The sequence below is a fragment of the Camelus dromedarius genome, chromosome 17 (assembly GCF_036321535.1).
Source record: "Camelus dromedarius isolate mCamDro1 chromosome 17, mCamDro1.pat, whole genome shotgun sequence".
In the NCBI taxonomy this organism is placed as follows: domain Eukaryota; kingdom Metazoa; phylum Chordata; class Mammalia; order Artiodactyla; family Camelidae; genus Camelus; species Camelus dromedarius.
Genome location: NC_087452.1, coordinates 22,588,342 through 22,613,417, shown reverse-complemented (window position 1 = coordinate 22,613,417; position 25,076 = coordinate 22,588,342). Strand labels below are relative to the sequence as shown.

General features: G+C 44.5%; 1 protein-coding gene across 7 annotated transcripts in view; it reads left to right on the top strand.

Annotated features, from left to right (window-relative positions):
* The window catches only part of ATXN7 (ataxin 7), a 154,103-nt gene that overhangs the window by 84,210 nt on the left and 44,817 nt on the right, over positions 1-25,076 (top strand). For all 7 annotated transcript variants that reach the window (XM_064496345.1, XM_064496344.1, XM_064496346.1 and 4 more), the window contains 3 exons: positions 21,355-21,604; positions 23,645-23,904; positions 24,404-24,486. In XM_064496345.1, the coding sequence (XP_064352415.1) occupies positions 21,355-21,604; positions 23,645-23,904; positions 24,404-24,486 (593 nt within the window). The remainder of the gene's footprint in view (positions 1-21,354; positions 21,605-23,644; positions 23,905-24,403; positions 24,487-25,076) is intronic.

Here is a 25,076-nt window from a genome sequence, read left to right as displayed (position 1 = left end):
ATGGTATGAAAGGCAGCCCCTGGTGGTTTTTTTTTTTAAACTAATTTTTAACTTTTTGTATATGTGCCGGAAATCTCACGTTTGGCTCTAAAATTTAAGTATTAAAGAAGGCTGATATGGTGACACGCCCTATGGCAGAAGCCGTTTCTTTTGAGGTTGCTAACCAAGTTGGGAACGTCAGTTGATCATTTTGTTAGTAATAAATGGGTTGGTCCTAAACGGGCTACTGAGCGGCATAAAACACGCAGTCCTTTTTCATACAGTTACTGTAGATGTGAACAGGGAGATCCCGATGACTTGCAGGAAGCCTCTGGGGTTCTGTGCTGTAAGCTTCCCAGGTAATTCTAATGAGCTGTGTGTGTGCACTGCTCTGTGCTCTGCCGCTTCCCTTTGAGTTTGCTTGTGAAGAATGCTCTCATTTCTCTCCACCTGTCTGATGCAGACATGGGCTGATCTTACCTGGGTGAAAGAAATGAGCAGTGTTAATTCAGCCCGGACAGGTGCCACAGTTAGCATCTCTCTAATTAATTGAAACCCTGCTCGAATGTCAGTTATGGAAGTATTTTGCCTCACATGAGTTAGGCTGACCCACTTTTTCACCTTTTGGCTCAGCGCTCAATCCCTGAGCTCATGGGCCTCTGCCACCTTTTCCCAAGTTTAATCCATCAGGTTCCATCTTTATGATCTGCTTACTTCATTCCACTTAATATTTTTTCTTTGCATCAAATGACTTCTATTTAAATAAATCTTTTACAAAGAAAACCTTACTGGAATCATAGACAGGAAGACTAGTGTTCTTTGCCATAGATGGTAAGTGGTGTAAAAATAAATACAGTGAAAAGATAAAGTTCTTTCCTGGTGCTCTTGTCAGTGCCGGCCTGAGCCCTGAGGCCTGCTTCCTCGGGTAAAAAGGAGACTAGCGCGTTTTAGGCAAGTGTCATCCACAGACTAGTGTGATGTCATCAGAAGAAGTAGAAGAGATTTGGAAAAGGTGTAAGTTCTCACTTGTGATTTAGTGTTTTTAATACTGGGGAGGGATGCCTACTCCATGTTTGGAGAAACACCAGCTCAAGCCGTTGGATTTGGTTCCTTCTGGTGTTTAGGGAGCTGTCTACGGAGGCCAGCCCCAGCCCTAGGAAATGCCATCCCCAGGGAGCAGAATTCTCACCTCTCATGTTCACCTGCAAAAGGGCCGCAGATAAATGCCCTTTGCCGTCTGTCCGTTGATTCTGCGTGTTGAGCCGCTCCCGGTTGCTGTTAGCCGTGTGTAGGACATCTGTGTGCCCCTTTGTCAGACCTGTCTTCACGCAGGGGGATGTCATAAGCCTGTCTTTTTCATAACTTTGTGGAAGTAGCTGTAGCAGAAACCCTTGTCGAGACTCGAGACACTCTTAGCGCTTCCTCCATTTGGACATATTACGAATGTGGTAAAATTAACGGCCACACACGGTGCTTGGACTTAATGTTCCTTGAAGTGCACTGCGGTGGCTTGGATTCTTTTAGATGCCAGCATAAATTATATTTTTCTAAAATGTCATTTTCATCAGAGGGTGCGTAAAAAGAAATTACTCATACTTTTTTGAGCTAATTAATTGGTTTCAAAGAATGTTCGTGTAAGAGCAAAGTGAATCTTACTCTGTGAGATCCCATGGGCTGGTTCTGCCAAAAATTCCGATCTCCCTGTTGACAACAATTTCATGTAATTGGGGCCAGTGATTGCCGGCGTATAAGTTAATCTGCATCATGAAGCAGAGGTTTTGCTGTTTGATAAAGAACAGCCTCTCCCTCTTGTCACTTGATTGACTTAGACAAGGAAAGTAACAGCTTCAGGTATTTTGAATGAGTTATTTTATTTGGCTATGAAGTAACTTAGTTTTGGATAAAGGAAAAAATGTTTCTTTTTTCTCTCCGCTGTTAGCTAAATTTGGGCACTACATTCTTTTAACCTGCGTCTTATTCTGCTTTGAAACATTCAGTGATACTTAATCTTTTTAGGATTGGCATTCATTTAAAAGTCCACAGACTAGTGATAATTTCTTATAGTACTTGATTCACAAAGTGCTTTGCATGTGTTATCTTATTTCCTATTTTTAGTGACCCACTGAATGGATGATTTTATTTCCAGTTTACAGATCAAACTCCTAAATTAAATTTCATTCGCACAGATAAAATGTCCCAGGCTGGGTTTTCCATCTACTTACATCTGTTTCTTTTGCATATAATAAGGGTGTATAGAGTTAAAAGAAAATTTGGAGAAGGTGTAATGAATTCCACATGTCACAAAACTGTCATTAATGACAGATGTTCTAGCTCAGGTAGAATTTTAAGTTTGCTTAGAGTCGCTGGGTCAGCATCATAATCCCATTACATCAGAGAGAACGTTTAGTAATTTGAAGACATAATGGTAGTAGGTAGATATTTGATTTAGCCTAGTCATTGGATTTCTCTTCGGCCTGTTCTACTTTATTTAACCCTAAATCATAGTAGCTATTCAAAGCCAAGCTCCTCCTCTTTTTCTTCCAGCCTCATAACATTTTTAGCCTCTTTAGAGAATTGGTCAGCATATTTCTGCAGTCAGTATAAAGACTGAAACTTGTAGCAGAGCCAAAAATACTTCACTCTTTTGCTTCAAAGACACATGCCTGGCCTTTGTCCAGCAGTCGGGGGCTGAGCCAGGGAAGGGAGCAAACTAACAGAGGCACATCAAAACGTGAGCGATGTCAGTCAGGGTGAACCTCAGTTTAACTCTCGGAGGAAATTCCAAGTTGACCATTTGTTGTAAGCATTTTGTCACTGAATAGCACGATGTAAAATTAATGCAGTGGCTTCAGTTTTTCTTTGCCTCAAGCCAAATAGTGCTAATTAAAATTTTCAAATAATTTCAGTAGCATCAGGTAAAGGACCACGCTGTCCCTAGCTAACAAAATTTCATCTTTTTTTCTTCCTTATATAAGCCGGTATATTTAAGTGGTATAACTTATGCCATTTGTAGGAGTAGCATTTTAATTTCTAGTTATGGAATATATTGATTTTTCTTCATACTGAAATCTGTGCCTTTGTTAATATCTGCGCCTTGGGATTTCTTTAAAAAAATAATAAACTGGCCATGATATTATTCATGCGTTTAACCAGTGTTTATTGAGTACCTACTGTCTCTCCACTGAACTAGAAAAGGAAATGTCTTTGATTGCATGCAACTTATATTCTGTTGAGAAAGATGAAATCAAGTAAAATGTGACTATTTCAGGTAGTGGTAAATGGTGGGGATAATGTCAGAGAATATGTGCAACAAGGCACTGCAGATAAGGCTAGTTAAAGAAAGCCGCTCTGAGGAGTAAGGGCAGTGATGAAAAAGAGCTGGTCATTTGGAGATCTGGAGGGACCAGTGTTGCACACAGTGAAAACAGCAGGTGCATGCATCCTGGGGTGGAAATGGGCTTGGTAGAAAGGCCATTGAGGAGGTGGAAAAGCGGGGTGCAAGGAGGAGAGGGGTCCAGGATGAGGCTGGAGAAAGAGTGGCTGGGGCCAGATGGGAGGAGTCAGGACTGGATGGTGCAGGCTATGCGAAGTCACGGGAGGGTTTTGAGCACGGAAGCATCTTGATCTGATTTATGGTTGTTCTGTGGGACGTGGAGGGCAAGAGTGGGAGTAGGGAGACCATCAGTGGGCTGTTTTGTGCTAGTCCAGGTGAGAGCGGGACCTGGAGAGAAAGCTTCTGTTAAGATTGTAGCAGCAGAGGCTGGGAGGTGTGGATGGAACAGGAGTCTGCACAGATGTCGAAGGTCCGCAGGGCCTGCCGATGGATCAGGGTTGAACAATACGGGAAAAGAAGGAATGAGGATTTTAATGGGATTTTTGGCCTCAAGCAACTGGATGAGTTTACTTACCCCGTGGACCATGGAGTTTTCCTTTAAGTTTATATGTGCATTGTTTTTTTGTTTTTTTTTTTTTTAATGAGGTGTACTGACCTGAATGAAAAGCCTTGATGTATTATATTGTCTTTAGATCTTGTCTGAAGATTGTAGGAATAGAAAATAATTACTGTAGTGATGCCAAACTTTGGGGTCATTTATTCCTTTTTTTTTTTTTTTAAATGAAACAGTAATTGAGTCATAGATACTAGAAACAAAAGGGTGGGGGCAGCGTATAGCTCAGTGGTAGAGCGTGTTTTTAGCATGCACAAGGTTCTGGGTTCAGTCCCCAGTATCCCCATTAAATAAATAAATAAACAAGCAAACCTAATTACCCACCCACACCCCCCTAAAAAAAAAGAATTAAGAAAAAAAGAAACAAAGAATGTGTACACTTTCTTGGGACTTCTCATGCTCTCATTTGGATAACAAAAACTTACTGATTAAGAAACAAAAATACAAGTATTCTGATTTTTTTCATTGTTAACATGGTGTCATACATATTGTAAAGGAGAAAAAAGAGGATAGACAGACAAGCAGATAAGTGAATCTCCTCCATCTTACTTTCCAGGGTACAGGTTAACATAATCCCTAGAAGGTTTAATCTAGCTTATTTTTCCATGTTAATGCATATTATACTTCTTTCTTTTTAAAGACTGCCTGTGATTCCACTTCATGAATATGTTTCATTTAACGAGTCTCCTGTCCTCCGTAGACATTTAGATTTTTAGTGTCACATTATTACATGCAGTGCTTTAAAACCCATTCTTCTTTGGCAAATGTCTGTCAGTATTTCAGCATATTGACTTTCCACCTGGAGGCTGGTCAGAGCCGCCCTCCAGCTTAGTGTCGCTGGGATTTCGTGAACCACCTCAACACTTGATTTGTACCGCCAGAATGAGGCCGTGAAAGTGTGAGTTCCTAGCAGCATCAATCAATCAATCAATATAAATTGTTAATACTCACCAGTGCCACTCCGGAGTTGTCTGCTGCATGTAGAAATCATTGGGATAGTAGCAGTGCTTCAGATTTGAAAGGGGACATTTCAGGATATAAATCCGTGTTTTATGTATACTTGCTAGAAGACCTTTCTAATTTGTAATGTTGACTAGTTAATATATACACACGCTTGCTGTGTCAACCCAGTTAAGCTGTGGTCTTACGGACGACCAGAAGAGGGAGTTTTTATCGCTTGTTTATGCTGTGGCACCTACCACCTGGCTGGGATCATTCTTCCCATGCATTATTAGTTCAGGCCCATAAAACTGGCTTGGGACAGGGGGCAGTGGCTAAAATTAGCTGTTTCCTTCCTCGTTCCAAATTGTGTGTCTTGAACTCCCAGTCTCTAGGTTTACTTTTGTATTTCGTTCTTAAGACAGCCGTTCTCAAACTGAACTTCAAAGAAATTGTATAGCTTTTCCTCTTGTGTGTTTGAAAGTTAATAAAAAGAGAGAGCTCGGGGAAGGTAATTCTTTCCATTTAAAATAAGTTCAAATACAAGCAGTCAGCCCCCAATCACACGTGATAGAGTCCTTGATTTATAGTCTCCTGAGGTCAGGAATAAACTCTGGCATGTACTTTGTTTCATTGCTTCTTAGGCTTGATATTTTTAGAAGATTTTTGAAACTCCTAATACAGAAGATTTAAAATAAGCTTTAGAAACGTAAGGTGTTGTTTCACAAGAGTGGCTAACAACGCTTTTCCTGTGTGATTCTTATTGTGCTGTGTTGTGGTCCTGTAACAGTCTGCCTAGCCAGACAGACGAGATGGGCACCGTAGTCAGAGTGAAGCAGTTTGATGTAATACCAGCATTTCATGCTGTTTAAATTTTTCTCCAGCCTTTTTCACAGTGCATTTTTTAATAACAAAAACATGTTAAGTCAGTTTCTTTATGGATTTTTTTGATTGACACATGAATATATGAGATGCATACACCCATCACATATTTTTACATAGATAACACAAATTTAATAACCTCAAACATGCTGTTTTCAGTTCAGCCTGCTTCTTTTTTATTTCATTGACTCTTTGCCTCCGCACCTGCTCCAGCTGTAATTGGTCCTCTCCAGTCTGTAACCCATCTATGTAACCTGGTACATTCTCAGTACATAACTTAGTATACATTCTTCTATATTTTTTCTCACGCTCATAACTCTTTATAGGTACATACAATCCCGTGTCTTATTAGCAAGGGCTTTTGGTCACAGTTTGAACCAAAGATGAATCCTATTATGCACACTTCTGCTTCTTTTCTACTCAATAATAACCACATGGAAGTCCTTTCACATCTCGGGATAGCACTAATCCCCTTTTTAATGGTTGCTTACTGTTCTAAGGTGTGACTGTGAGGTAGCTTCCTCAGCCAGGCCCTCTGTCTGTGGACATTCACTTTGTTTCCTGCTTTTTGCTCTGCTAACAAAGCAACAGGAACCACCCTGCTATATACATCCTTAACTGCTGCTGGCTTTGCTTCTATGGGATGGAGTCTCCGGAAGGGATTCCTGGGTCAAAAAGAATATTTATTTGCATTGTTAGTTGCTGCTACTAGATTGTTTTCCCAAAAAGCTGTTAATACTCTGTATCTTGACTAGCCGTGTATGAGAGTAACCCCACCAGGAGTAGGTGTTTTATTTCTTTTTCTGAACTTCCATTTCTTTTTTTCTCCTAAAGCCTTTTACTGTTTTACACACGTATGCACAAATTTGATTAATTGTAATTTGACTTTGGAATCAGTTTTACCAACAAATCCACTTTTTTTTTTTTTACTGCAAGTGTAGCACATATCTTCAAAGTTTCAGTGATATTTCTAACGAGGCAAAGAGATCTTTCAAAACAAGAGTGATGATTTTTTAAAAATATTCATTTAAACAATTACATGCAGCTTTCCTGGCATTTATGGGAAATCTCTATTCATGAAAAGGTAAATTCATGCATGAAATTTACCTTAGGGAAGAAATCTAGTTCTAGTAGGCTGGGATTTCTCCGCAAACCTGTGTCACCTCCTAGAGGCTAACAGTTTCTGTTGGGATTAATTGCGGGGCCAGTGAAAACCTGCTGTCAGTTTTATTTCTGATCTCATTATCCTCCTTGCTTTTGGTGTGATCGGTCACCTTTTAACAGTGTTCACTTTGTGTATCAAATAATGACTGGGCTGAGGTCAGACTGTGGTTAACACAAAGCCTATGTAAATCAGGCTGCGAGGTTAGACTTGATTTGCCTGCCTCTGAACAATCAGAACAGCTGAAAAGGGACACACACACGAAGTGTGTCTGAGCCCTGAAGGAGCATCCACCAGGAAGGTCAGATGATGCCAGCCAGAGGAAGGCTGCTGCGTGGCATTAGCCCCCAAGGTGAATTATCCCCATTTAAACTTCATCTCCCGCCTCTCCTAATCCGGCGTGAGTACCTAATGAGCGCTGGATAATAACATAGCAACATTTCTTGGTGAAGCTAATCTGGTTCTGGATAGCAGGCTTCCAGGCCCACAGCTGAATGAATTGCTTGGTATTTCCAAGTTTGAAAATACTTTCTCCCCCTTTCAAGTGCTCCTTGGCAGCAGGTAAGGAATGTTAAAGCTCCTGTAAGTGCCAATTAAGGCCAATTATAACTCGCCCGGCCTGCTGAGACAGTGGAGTGGAGTTAGTGGAGACTTGTTATGCTCCTGTAAACCGGAGAACTGGCCACCACCGTGACAGGAACACAGGATTTCCCAACTGCCAACGGCTTGTCTGTTGCCCTGCAGGACAGCCAGATGACACCTCCGCTGGCTTCTCACGAGTGGATTTAGGAGATCCCAAGATTTGTTGGGGACTTCGCTAATTTCCAGAACGGAAACTGCTGTCTTTCTCTTTATTCTTCCTTCATTTCAAATGGTACCCACTATCCAGCGTCTCCGTCTTTCTAGTTGGAGTAGCTAAGATTTACAGAGGAGGAGGAGAAGTGCTGGGCCCTGCAGCGCATGTGTCACCTCCTCATGGCCCGGTTCGAGGGGGCACGGTCAGTGCTTCCCACGGGAGGACACAGACCCCGAGGGACAGAAGTCTCTGGCCCAGGCCACACGAGTGAAAGCGCTGAGGCTGCGGACCAGGGCCGGGCCCTGGCCGCCCCTCCTGGCTGCTGCTGGTCCGCTGGTCCGCTGTGAGCGGCAGATCCACGGGAGGATTTGTGTCGGCTCAGGGCTCCCTTTGTGCAGCCGGAGTGAAACTGACGAGTGCACACCATCCCCGCCGCAGCCAGCACCTATAATTTTTGGTCTGTAAGGCATGGATGTTGTTCTATTAAAACAGTATTTTAGTCTGTAGTCTTTTTTTAGTCCGTAGTATGTTTATTTTTTTCATAAGGGAAAAGACATGTGACCATGTCCCCAGACCTAGGCCCTGAAATATGAACCGTCATGGGGAGATTTAACATCAGTGTAAGCTTTATTTGGTTGGGATATTGGGAAATGGTTTGAAGAAAATAATAATAATGGTTTCCAAGCAGAACAGGGTGATGTTTAGTTAAACAGTTCACTCAGGGCATTAAGAGAGGTGTGTGTTTAAAAGTTCCATCTGAACTTTACATGCCCAGTTTTTGTGTATTTTTGGACATTCTTATTATACAAATTTTTATTTTTCCGGCTTGCATGATCATTCATCCCTTTTTTTTTTTGATGTAGGTCTTGAAATAAATTTGAATTCTTTCTTGTTGATATGTGAAGTTAAATGTAGACGTGTATCTGTAGCATTTAAGGACATTTGCCAGAGTTCACTCTGAAATTCCTCAGGGTTACAGAAAAACTTCGTTCCCAGAATTGTTGTGGGTTGGCTGGTTCTCGTAATGACCATTTCCCTCAGGACTGTCACCATCTACAAAAGGGAGCATTAGAAAGGCAAGCATTTGTGCTGGGAGGATGGCACGGAGTCTGGGTCCAGTCTGATGGGTGCAGTGATGTGGACCTGAGCCTTAGTCTGAGGAAGGTCCTCTTATCCCAGTTCTGTTCGGGCATTGATGACATCGAGGAGCCTCCTCAGCTGTCTCCTGGGAAGGGCGAGGGCAGATGGGTGCAGGGAGCAATGCTAAGACCTGTTGCAGTCAGTGGTACAGCGAGGTTTTTTTTTTTTTTCCTGTCTTAAGAAACCCTTCAGTGAATTAACCTAAAAGTCTTGTTTTTGCTAATTAACTTTGGAAAGATTTGCTCCGCCTGTGCTTCTAAGTCCTGCTTGAGAGCTCTTTCCTGTGTTCTTCTGATGTCTTTTAATCTTAAGGACCACCATAGTTTTGCCTTGTTGGAATATGCTTGTAAGAAGTCTGGGGAAAAAAAGTTTCAGAAAACCCTCTGGATCGTAATATTGCTGCCACGGTTAGGATCTGAATGCTTGCTGTGGAAATAAAGCAGTGTGGCTACGATTCTTTTGTTTTAGAGTAAGGTTAAAATTTGTGTCTAGTCCAACAGAAGCCATTTCCTATGCCTCACAACTCTTTCCCACCCCTTCCAAGGCCAAATCTTTTCCACACATGTAATTCATGACTTTTTGCCAAATATTCTGTATTGGGTGATGGTATTCTGTGGAGGAATTTCCCCCCTCCTTTTGACATTTAAAAGTGTTCATTCTGAACTATGAGGCATCTGACTCTATTTATGTGTGCAGCCTTTATTATCATAAAACTCAGATTAGTTGGCTGCTTTTTTCCATGTCTGTTTGACAGTAAGCTTCGGCAATTGACAAGACCGAGTAGTGATGTGGGGAGTGTAATAGGGCTGAGATGGGCAAACAGCTGACCTGGGGAGGCACTGTTTACAAAGAGCCGCGTAGAGCAGTTTTTGGTTAAAAGTATAAAAGTTCCCCAGCTTTAGTCAGTCGTCCAATAATCACTGAACTCCAGACAGTCAGGTGTATATTCTTCTGATATTAGACATATTTTACAAACATGCATGTAAAATGGGTTAAGACCTTTCCTATTAGATTTAGGAAGGAAAACTATGTTTCAGGATAACAAACTTCTATTTTTTTTTTTAAGTGTAGCTAATGGAGAAATCGAATGTGGAGAAAGACTCCTGCTATATTTGTGGAAATGTATAACGTTAAAATGTCTAGGTCTGTCAAGGCTTAAAATGTAGATGTGTAATGAATCATGTAAATTTTCTAATATACCTGGTAGTCGTTGTCAGGTTAAAGTTGTTCAGAAAAATCAGGGTGTGAGTACTTCACAGTTTAGCAGGTTAAATTTATAAATTCCGTCTTCCTTAGTTTGGCAAGTTGCCTTTCAAAGGAAAGGATTAATTTACACCAGCCAGGACGCCTTGTATGACCATATTAGATGAAATTAGACTCCTCCCCTTGTTTTCTGTTGATCTGCCAGGACCTTTGTAATTCAAGTGCTTTTTACAGTAGTAGCAAATGTTACATAAGACCAAACATGGAGCATATTTGGAGTTGGTGGGCAGACCCAAGTCATGATGCAAGCGCGCAGTAGCAAGTGTGCAATGAAGCACAACCAAATTCTGTGAATGGAAGGTAATGAGAAGCCTCTCCAGAGCAGCCGTTCCTCCGCACGAGGGCTGAGAGCTCCGCCGGGTAAGTTTTCCGAGGCAGTTTTCAGAGGCCGGGCTTGGCCCGGGGCCCGGTTCTGGACGAGCGGGCGGAAGGTGGGGTCGGCCTTCGCTAACGTTCCGGGGACCCGCGCTAGCGGGCAGGGTTGGCGCAGGCCTCCTTCCTTCCCCTCCCCGGGCCGGCCCCGGGCGGGCGGTCCGTGGCTCCCGCGCGGGCGGCGGCGAGCTCTGCAGGGCTGAGGGGTGGCCGCGGCGGGAGGGGATTAGCGCCGCGAGCCGTCCGCAGGAGCCATTCCGAAATGTCATTTGAGTGATCCGGCCAAAGGTCAAGCGCAGACAGGAGTTGAGTTTGCTATTAACTCCAGCAAAATGCTGAGGTTTGCACCCGACAGTTCCCGCAGCGCAGGACGGGGAGCGCGTCGGTTCCGGCGCTCGCTAAACATGGAGGGACGTTGTAACACGCTTGAACTGTTCGGTTTTTATCTCACTTGCGGTAAGTGAGGTTTCATGACAGGCCGTGCACAGTGTTTCCTGTAGAAGGTGTTTGCGAGCTGTTTTGTCAGATATTTCAAATCCACAGCAAAGTTTCAAGCAGGACACCGTCAAGGGGAAGAACAACTCGAAAATACAAGCAGTCACCCTGGGAAGTCATTCAGTAACTTAAATTGAGTGTATAAAAATTTAATTACTGACTGACTGCCAGAAAAGACTTTTTTTTTTCAGTTGTGTTATTAAGGTAGCCAGCACGGCGCAGCGGATTCTTCCCCGGAGGGTTGGGCGGCTGTCCTCCAAGCTACCTTAACCGTCTCCTGTCGGTCTGCAAGCAGGAAGTGAGGTGACAGTTGAGTTCTTTAGTTTTCACTGGATTCACATTTCATGCCTTCTGCGGTAATGAGCTTGACCGGATGGTTTTAATTGCGGTTGAAATTTAGCTACCGGTTTTCAGGACTTTAAATGCAAACAGATTTTTAAACCTTTAATCGAATTGCTGTCAGTTCCCTAACATGGATTTTTCTCAAAACTCGTGTCTTTCTTGTCAGGCAGTTTTAGTTTTGCTGTTCCTGGTTTTGTTTTTGAATATCGCTTTTGGTGTTTATTAGTTGACCATCCCCAGCCTGTAGGTGGGGCAAATGCCGTCCTCTCCCTTCAGGGGGAAAAAAAAACACGTGCTGCAAACTCATTGAAAACATTGGCATTGTTAAGTCTTGAATCACCCATTCCTCAGTAACATTGTGTTTCAGGAGGAGCATTAAGGGTTGTGTTCTAAGTTTGAGGTTTTTGTTACTCCGCCAAGTTCAAAGATCTTCTCACAACTCCTTGCTCACTCCTTCTGCCCTGCACCTCCCCCCACCCCGAAGTAGAATATGAAGGATCAGAACTAGTGGGAAATAGCAGTAAGGATGTGGCTTGGAGCCTCGGCGCAGCACTTTGCAGCAGATGGTGCTGTCAGTCCGTTGCACCTTGGACTTGCTGCTCCCTTTTGGCCTGAGAGGGCAGTGCTCCCTGAGGGGATTCCTGCACAGAAGTTTTCATTTAAAAAAACAAAACAAAGACAAATGGAGATAACTCTTCTAGTTTGAGTTCTGCAAGGTTCCTTTAATTCTCTCTCCCTACTTGTGTGTGTGTGTGTGTGTGAGAAAATTGGATTGGAGTGGTAAAGGCATAGCTTGTTTTTCTTAATTCTCTTTTGGCGTTTTGATGATAGCTTTGTATCATCCATTAGGGAAAAACTGGGACCCAGGCCCAAAACGTGACTACGGAGGGGCTTGTGTCAGGACTGAAGGTGTTGATGTTGGAGCTGCGTAAGATATTAACAAACTGGAAGGCTAAACTTGTAATGATAAGTCACTAAACATGTAGGATGCTTCGTGCCCCCACCCCACCACACCCCGATAAAGGATTAAACCAGGAGTAGTTGGAGTGGAGTTTTGGGGTTTGGCTCTTTTTTTTTTCACATGTTGATTCCTGAGGCATACAGACATTTCAAGTCAGTGGGTGGGAGGGAGACAAGGGGGCAAATTTGGGTGAAATGCTGTGCATCACTCAGACCATGAGATCGGGTTTGTTTCAGGCAGGGTGAGTGCTTGCTGTGTCGTTTGGGTAACACTGTGTGTCCTGAGGACAGCAGAGAGGTGTCCTTCTGACTGTTGGCAAAGTAGGAGTGTCGGCCAGCATGTCGCTCACTGCATGATGTCCCGTGGTCAGAATTGGTGACGGCAGGATCACAGAGGTGGCATATTTGGTGACTGTGTTTTGCTCGAGGCGGCAGCAGTCTTTTCCCCCGAGGTACTTCTGCTAAAAACATCTGTGTCTGTCTGTTTGAGATCATGACGATAACCCTCAGTTCAAAGTCTGCACCTTGAACAGGGTTGCAGGAGCGTAAGAAGGGCCCCCTCAAGGAAGTGAACTGGTTATTCAAGCCATTCAGTTTTCCTTAACCACGATGTCTTATGAGGACGGTTATGAAGAAATGTTATGTTCACAGCTGAGATGATCAGTTGCTACACCTTCAGTACCGCCTCTTTCTCTATCATTCCACCTCCTTTAATAAAGTAAGTACTTGGAGTTTTTTAAAGCCATTTTTAAGGAACGTTTGCAAAGAGCTACAAGTTAGGGCGGCAGGGAAGGGCTACCCTCAGATACTCAGTAAGTGTTTCATAATTCTCACATACTTGAAAGCAAAGTTCGGAAAGAACAGCCCCCATGGGAAGAATTCCTGGCCAGAGGATTATTGGAGGTTGCCGTATCTGCGCGCCTTTCTTAGCAACATTATTTACAATCCATTCACGCCGGTCCCCTCCCCCACCGGAGTCGGAGTCGTTCTCGCTTGTAATCTGCCCTTTGTGATCTGTTCCCTTTCATCCAGCCAGTGTGAATGGGGATGCTGCAGTGCGCATCCTGCCCAGAGACGTGGAAATGCCAGGAGACCTGGAATACTTTAGTGGGGCTTTTATTTCCGTCATAAAGCACTGACTTCAAGAGCTTGATAATTTGATTATAGACCTTGGCGAAAAGTTGTTTCAAGTGGCCCAAGTGCTGTAAATGACTCTTCTCTGCACTTTCCCGTTACGTTTTAATTTAAAAGCGCCTCTGCATTAGGGGGAGGAGAAAAGCATTTGGCAGAAGTCGCAGTTGGAGACTAATTTGTTAGGGCAGCCAGTGTTGAAATCATCCTTTTCAGTTAAATCTCTCTAGTGGAAATGATGCCGAGTGCTTTGTGGTAAAGACTTTTTCTTCCTCGCTGTTTTTCTGTGCCATTTGTAACCCACCTAAGCATGCTCTGAGGCTGCCTCCTGGCGCCAATTTTGGCTGAACTGTCCTTTGAGGAACTGTGTGTCACAGATCAGCTCTGGATTCCCCAACTTGAGATTTGAATGTTCTGGGCACAGTCCCACCAGTTTGCCTCCTTTTTAGCATCACACTGTGCCCGGCTCACCCTGGAGTAGTCCAATCAAGTCCATGGGGACCCTCCAGAAATTGGATGAATGAAAAAGTAGATTTTAGGATTAAAACAGAATATGTGATGACAAGGAGTGGAGTTGGACCGAGTTTGCTAGTCAGACACATGAGAGAGCTTTCAGAAAAGAATAAGAATATTTACAGGGAAAAATTGACAGTGAAGGTCGCGAGGAGACATCGTTAAATGCTTTATGTCCATGCATAGTCCGTGGTGTGACTTTAAAGGTGTGCCAGGTTTTGTTTGTTTGTTTGTTTGTTTTTTAATATTAGGGGAAAAATCGGTACGTCAGACCCAAAGTCATGGTTTCACAGATGTTGCTTAGGATAATGCTGAATTAGGTATGCCTGGTCAGCCACTGAACTTTTAAAAAATAGATTAAGTAAATAATAGTCTAGATTATGTGTAGATGTGATAAAAGATCTCAGATGTTTAGGGAAAACACTGATGTGGAGTGAAGTAGATGTATAAGAAAGAAGTTCTGAGAGATATATATGCAGTCTTGACAGTCTGCCTCGGGTCCTGGTCTTGGACGTTGCAAAAGGGAGGTGGTCATAATCCCTAGGAAAGACACATGATGTCAGTTTGACTCCCCCATGCGTTGTGTTTGATGGCCTGAACGTAAAGTAGGATGGTTAGTGTGGGTTAACTGGGAACTGTGTAGTGGCACATTGCAGTTATTTTCAACCTGGATGTCAAAATAAACAATTTAATTAATTTTGTGAAGGGGCTGCTTAATGAATGGCCCCGTTTCTAAACTGAGCTTTTGGTGTACGTAATTACAACTTGCAGTGCCCCACCAAAGGGTCTGTAAATGTTTACCTGTGTTCTACATCTTACAACCATGTGTAAGCTTGATTATTAAAAATCCTTGCTTAAAATGGGAATGTTTGTAGAGCATTAGCAGAATGGGGCTGTCAGAGACCCCTTGAGGTCATGGCTGCCTTGAAGTGTGGGTTGGTGTTTCTCATAAGGCCTTTCCATAACAGAGTGCTCTTACTCAGGGAAGTTTAAACTTACCTGACCCGATCCATCCAAAAGTGTGAGTTTCATTTAGAGAAAAATATGTGAGTTTCAGGAATGATTACTTTGATAATCTGTGTAAAACTGCAACCCTTGGATCCATAAACTTGATCTTCACTTTTTTCCTTTTCACCTGCAGTTCTTCCTCAGTGACTCAGGGACTCTGTTCTGTCAGGAAAAAATGAGCCAGCTTTTTACTTACAAAATAACTTCAACTTGAATGAGCACCTTTTTTTGGTTGGTGTGTGAATTTATTCACTTTTTTAAATGAATTCTAGAAGTTCTTCTGAGCTCTTGGCTGAGAGGAGCTCAGTATCTTCCTGGACTGACATAGAAACTAAATACATAAACTAAGTCGGTCCCACACTGGAGAAGATAACGTAGAGCACAGTGGGTTTGGTTTGTTCTTCAGTGATTTCTGCCTGCTTGGCTAATCCGCGGGTGGTCCTCACTTGAGGCCGTAACGGCATCAGCTGCACTACCGGGTCCTCTGTCTCCCTCCCTGTGGAGTTCCCAGTAGCTGGCCCACAGTCAGCCCTGGGCGGCAGGCTTTACAGCGCTGTCACTTAATCCCCTACGCCGTGCAAGGTAGGCTGGGCTGCTGAAGAGGCTGCCAAGGTAGATGGTGTCAGGTCGTCGCCCAGGGTCACCCAGCTGGTAAGTGGCAGAGCAAGGATTTGAACCCACGTGTCTCTGACTTCAAAGTTGTTACCTCACCCAAAGTTGTCACTCCCTTAAAAAAAAAAAAGGTATTTTTGTTTTACTTGGGGTTCTATTCAGGCTGGTTAGTTAAGACTGACCGACAGCCTCTGCTGGGAAGGCGACCAGGACCAGTGAGTGACTAGACACGTGTGTAATGGTGCTGGTTGGTGGGGCCAGCCTCATTGTATAGAACAGCTGTTTGCTGCTCCTTCTCCTGGGTTCTCTGTAGGGCATATCCATGTGGGAGCTTCGTAAGTGACTCTTTTTAGCCAAGCCAGAAAGGCAGCCCTGACTGGCACTTTCTACCAAAACTCATTCTTCAAACCATCCTTGATGTTTTAAGACCCCAGAGGGAGGGGGAAAAATGCTGCATTAGCTGACACCCATAGCTAGAGAGGTAGCCACTTCCAAAATAGAAAGGTTAAATCCAGAGCAACCTGGGTTCCCCTTAAACAAATTCTGGATCCCCACCCCAGATTTACCAAAACTCTTGTTTTGAGCTTGTTGTATGTTCCGCCTGTGCAGGCCTTTGTGCTAATCGCCTGCTTTTGCTGAGTGCTTGGAAACGTCGTGTATGCCCCATGCCCCATCCTTCACTCCTCCTTTCTGCCTGCCTTCGGACCGTGCATCGCCTGCTGATAACACCACCTAAGGGCAGGCGGGTTGTAGTGTGGTCCAGCCTGGGCGCTAGAGTTAGCCTGTCTGGGATTGCATCCTGACCCTGCTTCATTAGCTGGGTGACGTTGGGCAGCTGACTTGAGTCCTTTAAAATCTTGACTTTCTCATCTGGAAAGTGAGGCTCATGACAGCGTCTGCTCTGTGGGACGATGGTTAGCACTAAACGAGAGAATCCCTGTACACTGTGTAGCGTGGCGCCTGCCCAGTAAACAGTAGTTAGCTGTTGTGGCTGTTGTCGGAGGTGAGACTTGCCATCAGGCCCTTGTTCAGATTATAAAAGGTGAATAAAAGGTTTAGTAAGATACAAGCAAAGGGCCTGAAGTAAAGATCGTTCTGTGAGCTTCTCTGAGCTGTGAGCCACTCTGGCCTGCTCTTGCGCGATGCACATGGGGAGTGGGACTCACTGACACTGTGCCCCTGGATGGTGGTGGGCCTTGCTGGGTGTGAAATTGAGGCCGGAACACCAAATGATCTCTCTTTTTTAAAAGTAGGTATTTGATAATCACGTAAACCATATTTCTTATAGAAAGATTAAGCCTTATGCAAAAAATTTTTAAAAATAGACCTGTAGTCCCAGGGATAAACACTTAAAAAACATTGGACAAGTATCCTTCTAGATTTTTTCTGATCATGAGTGATTTGAAGTTACAGTTTCTTTTGCCTGGATTTTCAGTCTGTCTCCTGACTTTGACACTTGAGCATCATGAATTATTTTTAGTTATTTTCAAAGCAATATATATGACTTTAAATGATGTAATTATTTGCTTTGAATTCCTTTTTGATTTGTACCTAGGTGTCAATATTTAAATATTTTGAAAATCTCAGCGTAAATCCACAATTACAGAAAAGCTGTCCTGTCCCCGCCCCGCCCCAGTATCCTGCCCTTGCCTGCAGTGGTGTCACGTGTTCAGGCCAGCCAGGGAAGAAAGCCCTGTGCATCCACCTCTTCCTCTCCCCCAGCTCCCGTCCGTCTCTGTCTCCACGCCTACCTGTCTGCCTGGGCAGCCTGCACCGCACCATCACACACTCAGCCATGTCTGTCTTTCTGGCCCTGCTCTGTCTTTCGCTGTATCTGTATGTGTCCGTCTGTGGGTCTGCCTCTCTCTCCCTCCTGTGGGAGCCGGTCACAGTGCACCACTCCTCACCCAGGGACGGAGTGTGCTTCCTCTGGGCTGATGCCAGACCCCGGAGAGAGGAGTGCTTTGAAAATTCAACTTGGACTCCTCACCAAACCACACTGCAGTTATGCTTAGCATCTGGCCACCACTTTGTCCACTTAATATAAGGTCCCTAACCCTACCCATGACTTGCCCATGTCTCTTTTGATCTAGAAACACTTCTTTTTTTTTAAGTTGGAAGCCCAGTTTAAAATCTTAAGAAAAATAAAAGCCCAATGTGAAAGGCTGGGGAGAGTCCAACTCAACTATAATTAAATTTGGTTTTTCCTCTTTGCTTTCTCGTGAAGGGAAAGCCAGATGCCGCCCTTTCCAGAGAATAAGTTACCAGACCATGATGTGAAGGAACGACTTAATTCAGCAGCATGATAAGGATTTGAGCTGGTACTTTTCAGCCAGAATCTCAGTTATATACACACATGGTCTGCTTTAAGTTTTAGTGAATGGAACAAATTCACACGATAGATTACCTTTCTTGGTTTTTAAATAGCTTTTATTGTTGAAGTAGAATATACAACTTCTTTGAAATGTTATTGATACATCAGCTAACTTTTAACGTTGGGAAGCTTCGAGTCTTGACTTTGTAGTGTGAAATCCCATATCAAAAGTGAATAGGCAAGGGGAAAAAATGCATTAAACAAAGAAACTCGGGAGAAGAGACTAGGAGGGGACTAGAAAGTTGAAAGGACAAGCTTGAAGTTGCAGCCAGTTCTGCGCTAACACAACATGCATTCCTAAAAAATTACTGCACTGTGCAAGATTGTGCAATAAGAACCACGTGAGACTCATTGGAAAAATGGGATGATATGCACAGCACGCAGAACTTCATCAGTGACACATGCAGAAAGAGGTGGGGACCTAGCAAAAACGGCAGCACAGTTTTATGTGGATTAAATGGTTAAAAACAAGTATGAGTTCTAATATGACAGTATCCTTTGAAAACAACCTGATGTTTGCTTGCGGAAGTAGACCTCAGAAGGGTTGCAACTTATTGTGAAGTGGTGGAAGGAAGGTTATCTGAAATCGAGGACAAGTGCTCGCACCTGATGTGGCTGGTGTGGCTCCTAACATCCATGCTGTGAACTGAGCTGGGTGGTGGGTGTTTGGGGGAGCAGGCTGAGGGGGGGTGCTTTGTGTATTCCCACGCGCCCCAGGTCAGCTGGGTGTAGTTTTCTTTGTTCACCTAGTGCTTCTTACAGATGAAATCTTGCAAATGCAAAATGTCATCATCTCCACCGTGTTCCTTATTATATCAGTGGCTTCAGAATAAGTTTCTGTTTTCAAAACAAGCATTGTAGCATAACGGACTATGTTTTAGTTAGATTGGGAGTTTTATTTACATCATTTGATACAAGGGGAAATACATCATTTTGACTCTGAGACACTCGCTTGAGATTTGTGATACCCTGAGAACAGTGAAAGGAGTGAACTTCCTAGAAGTCACGGTTCTGTTCGGGAGTTTGATTCCTCTTTGTAGCGCAGATGTGGTGGTGTGCCTTCAGTACGCTGCCACTGGAGGGGTACCTAAGATGATTTCTGTGGATGAGTATGGATGAATATTTAACTTTAATATTTAATTATCTTAATGTATGTCAGAAAAATAGTACACGCTTATCAAACCTATTGTTTTATAGGTATTATTGTTCTGGAAGCATCTCAGCTGTGGGTGGTACCCTGTTTCACGGTGGACCGTCTGAAAGTGGCCTGAGGGTAGTGTCACGTTGCCCTTGGTAGAGAGGCACTGCTTACTGGTGATCCAAGGGCTGGGGGACAGGAATTCTAACCATCCTGAAATCCTGTGTGAGAATTGTCATGTCTAAAACACCAGTGATAGCCCCATGAGAGACTGGTGAATATTAGATTAAGGAGGGAGGAGGTAACATTAGAGCTGATAATTTATGTGAAAGTGTTAAGTCAAAAATTGCATTTTATGTGGCTTTGGTAAGAATGCTGAATATAATTTATAGTTGGTGGAAATTTGGAAAACACTAGTTGAGGACAAGTAGTAGCAATGAGCGTTACTTAACAGACCATGGTATGTAGTGCCATGTGCCGGGCAGTGTTCTCAGCGCCGTGCAGATGTTAACTTATTCAGGCATGGTTAATGGTTCATGAGGCATTAGGCTAGTCTGAGGCAGGCTCTCAACTTTGGCTGCACAGTGGAATCACACAGAGGAACTTGGGCAAGTCAGATGCCCAGGCCACACCCCAGGCCAGTTAAGCCAGGATCTCTGAGGACTCAGGCATCAGTATTTCTTTAGGCCTTTAGGTTATGCCAGTGTGTAGCCGAGGTTGAGAACCACTGGTCTGGGGCCATTTCAGAGGCATTCCTCTTCACAAGAACAGCTGTACCCATCAGGCGAGTGTCAGTCGAAGGCTTTCTTTGTGGCATGCTGTCCAGGGGCCGGTGACCAAGACGGGACACTCAACCATCCAAGGGCATCGGCAGAACTGGAAACAGATTTTTACAGTCCTGGCTGACAAGTGCTGATGCTTGGAAGGATATTCAGAGTGTTTTAGGATCACAGCAGAGAAAGAAACTAATGTTTTTTTAAAGAAAACCTCAGGTGCCAAATTTGGAAAATTATTAAACTTGTTATTTTGACTTTCCCTTCCTTACACACAACTTTCACATCTGGGGGGAAAAGGCAGCAGGCACTTATAAATCACTCTCAGTTTAGCCTTCCTGCCTTGGCTGTGGCCTTTGTGCGGGCTAGTTGGAGAATCTGAATTCTGTCTGTAGATGCCCATAATAGACCTAATGTCCTTCCGGGAACAAGTCGTTGCAGCTTCACAGAGAGGCTGGTATTAAAAGGCCTTTGGAAATAAACCATTTTACATGAGGGTGATGGTCATTGATTCTAAAATGCTCAATTTTTTAAATTCTCAAGTAGCATCCATATTGTAATAAGTAAACATTGGATCACAAATATTTTAAAACTTAGAGTTAAGCAGACGGTTCATTTTAAAGTACAAGTTTACCTGAAGGCAGCTACTAAGCTACCAGCATAAAGTACTTAAGCAGATAAAGTTACTAAATAATTTACTTGTTTCCTATAGTAACATTCTTCAATAGCTCTCGATTTATTTAGTATGGATTCCCTTACTCTGAGAAAACCTGATTCTCCAGTGGATAGACTTACTTTCAGTTAAACCTGTGTAGTCTGCACCTAACCGTGAATTACTTCCTGGTTTATAAAAGAGGCGTAGCTGTTTGTGGTGTTTTTGTCTTGTGCCTTTGGCATCATAGTGGTGTGACCCAGAGCTGTGCCATCTGTAGTCAAATGAGATATTAAGAAGGGGGTGGGGATGAGGTGATTCACAAGAAAATTTCATCACAGATTCTTAAGGAATGATAAGATAACCCTCGAAACATTCTTACGTGGTGTCATATGCTAGTGGGTAGTGACAAGAAGAAATTCTTACACATTTTGCTGTTTTGAAAACTGGAGAGGTACTGTGCTAAAAAGGAAGAAGGAATTCCGTGCATTGTCAATTAGCTGAGCTCTGCAGATGAATGACTAGTTTTCCCCTCTTTGACTGCAGGTTGGAGTCAGTGAGGCACGTTTCTGAAATGCAGAGCCCAGTATTCCCAGGTTTAGCGTGGCTGTTTAATTCCCTAATGGCTATCTGTGTGTGATAAACCTCTTAACGCTGAGGTGTTTCTTAAGCAGAAGGACCAGTTCCTAGAATCCAGAATAAGTCTGCAGGGCCTAGATAAGCCATTTCTGAACGCTGCTGAGTGTAAATATATTTTCACTTAGTGACACATGTTTGAACCTAAATGTGTTAATTTCAGGGGACCCTTCCAGGGTTCCATTGGAGACTTGCCTGAAACATGGTGTCTTTTTTTTTTTCTTTTGTTTTCCTTTTCAGAAAGAAGACACAGCTCATCCAGCAAGCCGCCTTTGGCTGTTCCTCCCACGTCAGTGTTTTCCTTCTTCCCTTCTCTGTCCAGAAGCAAAGGGGGCAGTGGGAGCGGAGGCAGCCGCCCTTCCAGTGGAGGTGTCGTAGGCACATCGTCGTTCAGTTCCAAGTTGTTGAAATCGCCCAAAGAGAAACTGCAACTCAGGGGGAACAGGCCAATGCACCCCATTCAGCAAAACAGAGTCCCCCACGGTAGAATGTGAGTATGGCCGAGGGGTTCTTACAGCTCACCTGCCGGAAGTGAACCCTGTCCACAAGTAGCACCTGAGCGTGTCCGTGAATAATGTGAAAGAGAGCCCACTTTGGGGAAAGTGCAAATATATGTGGTTGCTTCTTTGTGTTTCCCTGTTACATGTTGGGAGACTTTACAGAGTCATAGTAGCCATAATAATAAGGTTAATACTTACGTATGGATCCGTTCTTGTGTGCCAGCTCTTGAAACTTCGTGCTCTCTGCGTGTTGTCATTTACATGTCGCAACAACCCTGTGACATAGGTGTTGTTGGTATCCCCATTGTCCACATAAGGAAAGGGGAGTGTAATACGATGGAAGAACTTTAGCCAAGGGGCCCTCGGGTCCAGCAGGCCGGGGTTCAAATCCCACCTCTGTTCCCTCCTGGCTGCGGGGCCTGGGACAAGTCCCGTTTCTCTCAGAGCCTAAGAACAGCAGCCGCTCTGCAGGGTGGTTGGGGGCAGTGGAAGTCATGTGCTCAAGTCCAGCGCCTGGCGTAGTGTGTTTCCCACAGGAGACGGTCAGTGACTGGATGCTGGTGCTTCTGCTGCTGCGGATAATAATAGGCATAGAAAAAAGGTGACGAGGTCCCCAGAAGCTGTTCTGGGACTTTCTGGGGCCTGCAAAGCAAATAGGGAAGCAGTGCTTCCTCCCCCTCCCCGAGTCTCGGGTTCACATCAAAGCAGTGATGAGGGAAGACTGGAAGAAGTTCACACAGCCAGGCAAGGCCTTGGCGCGTCTCCACGGCGGAGCTGTTGGCTGGCAGGCTCCTGTGGTCACATGAGGGAGCAGCCGTGCCCTCCCCTAGAAACACATCTTGCCTCGTCACGGCATCTGTCCGCCTTGGTGGAGGGCGGCTTTTTCCTGGCCTGCCTCCCTGTCGGAGGGTTGTGCCACACGTCCCGGTCCCAAGGTCTGATAACCTGGTTAATCTCAGGGCCGTGGCCGGCACCTGCTCCTGCTCCCCGACCTTGCCAGCTGGGAGCGGCCACGGCGTCTTGCAGTGTCTCTGCCGCTGCCGGGCTGTTCCAGGTACAGCTGTTTGGTGCTGTTTGTCCTGGTTGCTAAGCCCCCCCACCCCCGCCGCCCCCGGCTCGTCTGTCAGAAGTGCAAGTACAGCGAGCTTGGCTTTCGCTCCTGGAGCCGTCCGAGAGCCAGGGAAAGTGCCAGTACAGTGTGCAAGTCACTCGCCAGCTTAGCAGCTGTTAGAGCACTGACTCCACTGGCCAGAGTTTGTAAGACCGCGTCAGTCCCGATTCTCTGTACTTGGAGCTGGGCTTCAGATGGGGGCCAGGCCAACATTTGCCACCCAAATGATAGTGTCAGTAAGATTCCAAGAAAAATCAGTTCTTGGTTAACAATGCGGATATTCAGGGCTCACCAGCTGAGTGCCAGGCACTTCGCTTCCAAGCTCCTATCCGAGGAGCCTTTTTCAGGGAGTGGAGAGTGATCCCTTCGCTGACGCATCATATGCTAATGAAGCATTGCTCTTACTCCCAGACAGAGGCGGAGAGCCTTCGGCAGTTTGAGTTCTCCTAAGTTCTTAGTGACCCTCCTCGGAAATGTTCTCTACTTGCAGTTGTTCTTTTTTCTGCTCATTCAGTTTATTTTGATGGATCCGTTCTTAAAAATAAGTTCTCAAAGGATATCCTCTGAAGGTCCTGCAGTAGTAGTAATTTTGCTTCTTGCAGGAATTGGCACTGGGCAACAGGCTTAGATGTCCTGTAGGTTCATGTGTAAGATTTTTCTGGAATGATGGAAGACCAGGTAAATTTTCTGGTTCCGCTGGAGATTTTTGCTTCTCCAGAAGGGTTTATAGACTGAACAAAAGTGAGCCTCACTGAGCTTTCTGCATAGTTCTAACACATGTTCCTGAGGTACCTTTGGGAGCCAGCTCTGAGCAGTGTGCACGGGTAGGCCCAGGCTCTGCCCTCGTCCCTCTGGCTCACCACTCAGCGGCGGCTGCCGGGGCACTCAGGTCTGGTGTTCTCACTTCCCCCTATGACAGCATGACGCCCTCCGTCAAAGTGGAAAAGATCCTTCCGAAGATGGACGGCACACTACTGAAACCTGCGGTGGGGCCCGCCTGTCCTGCTACTGTGAGCTCCTCAGTCAAGCCTGGCCTTAACTGCCCCTCCATACCAAAGCCGCCCTTGCCTTCACCTGGGCAGGTTCTGAATGGCAAAGGGCTCCCTGCACCTCCCACTCTGGAAAAGAAGTCTGAAGATAATTCCAATAACAGGAAATTTTTAAATAAGAGATTATCAGGTAACTGCATAGTTCCTCCCTCAGTGTTGTCTCTCTGTGTTAAGTGGGCCTTCACAGGGGAGCAGATGAACTGGTACCTTTAAGTCCTCCTTTTAAAACTGACCCACTTCAGCTTTAGGAGGAAGTTCCCTGAGTAATGTTTTTGACCTCCTTGTTCTTGGTTTTAAAGTGCGTGAGTGCATGCGTGTGTGCATGCGTGCGTGTGTGTGTGATGTAAAAACAGCTTTGCAGTGGTGTCCTCCTGAACGGAGCAATGAGTAACGCTGACTTAAACAGTCTCTTCCCTGTCATCTGTGGCTGCAGTCCCACTCTCTCAGTGCCGTCACAGCTCCTTTGCCACGCTCACACGTTACGTATTTTATATTTATTGATCATGCCGTAGATTTGATTCAAGTTATAATTTGTCTGAAATAGGAGAATCTCAGACTTCTACTTTCTTATTTTCAAAGTAAGTGGAGTGTTTGGTGAACCCGTTGTAACGTCTGTGTGCTTTTGACAGAAAGAGAGTTTGATCCTGACATACACTGCGGGGTCATCGACCTCGACACCAAGAAGCCCTGCACCCGGTCTTTGACGTGCAAGGTAAGGGCTCCTGGGCCGAGTGGGGTGCTCTGCGAAGCAGGGGAATGTGGGGTGCAGAGCACTGCTCCCCAAGTCTCCCTCACTCCCAGGGGGTCTCACTGTTACAGCCAGGGGAATAGTGTTCTCTCCTAGTCAGTCTGTTACTTTCAAAGACTTGTAACATTTCTTTGAAGAAACTTAATATATAACTTTCTCCCCTTTACTGTGGTTTAAATTGTGCTGCCTTGAAACAAGTCCAGAAATCTCCTTTACATGCACGTGAATATTCTTTAAATGTTTGGGGTACTCTGTGCTTCTTAAACTTGGAGCTACTTAGAAAAACCTGTGACTTTGAGAAGGCTTTTTTTTAGTTAAAAAAAAAAATAGCAGGTAACAAGCAATCTAATATATGTATGACATAAGAAAATGTGATGGTTCCCCTTTCTGTCCTGAGTCTTCCTTTGAAATCCTTGAATACTAGAGAGAAGGTGGGAGATTTGTTATAAAATAAAGGTGGATATGTGGGTGGCTTCAGTAGACCCCCTACTTAAATGAGCATATATGCTTATGCCCCCCAGCAGCCTTCAGAGAGTTCAAAAAGTGTTACGAGT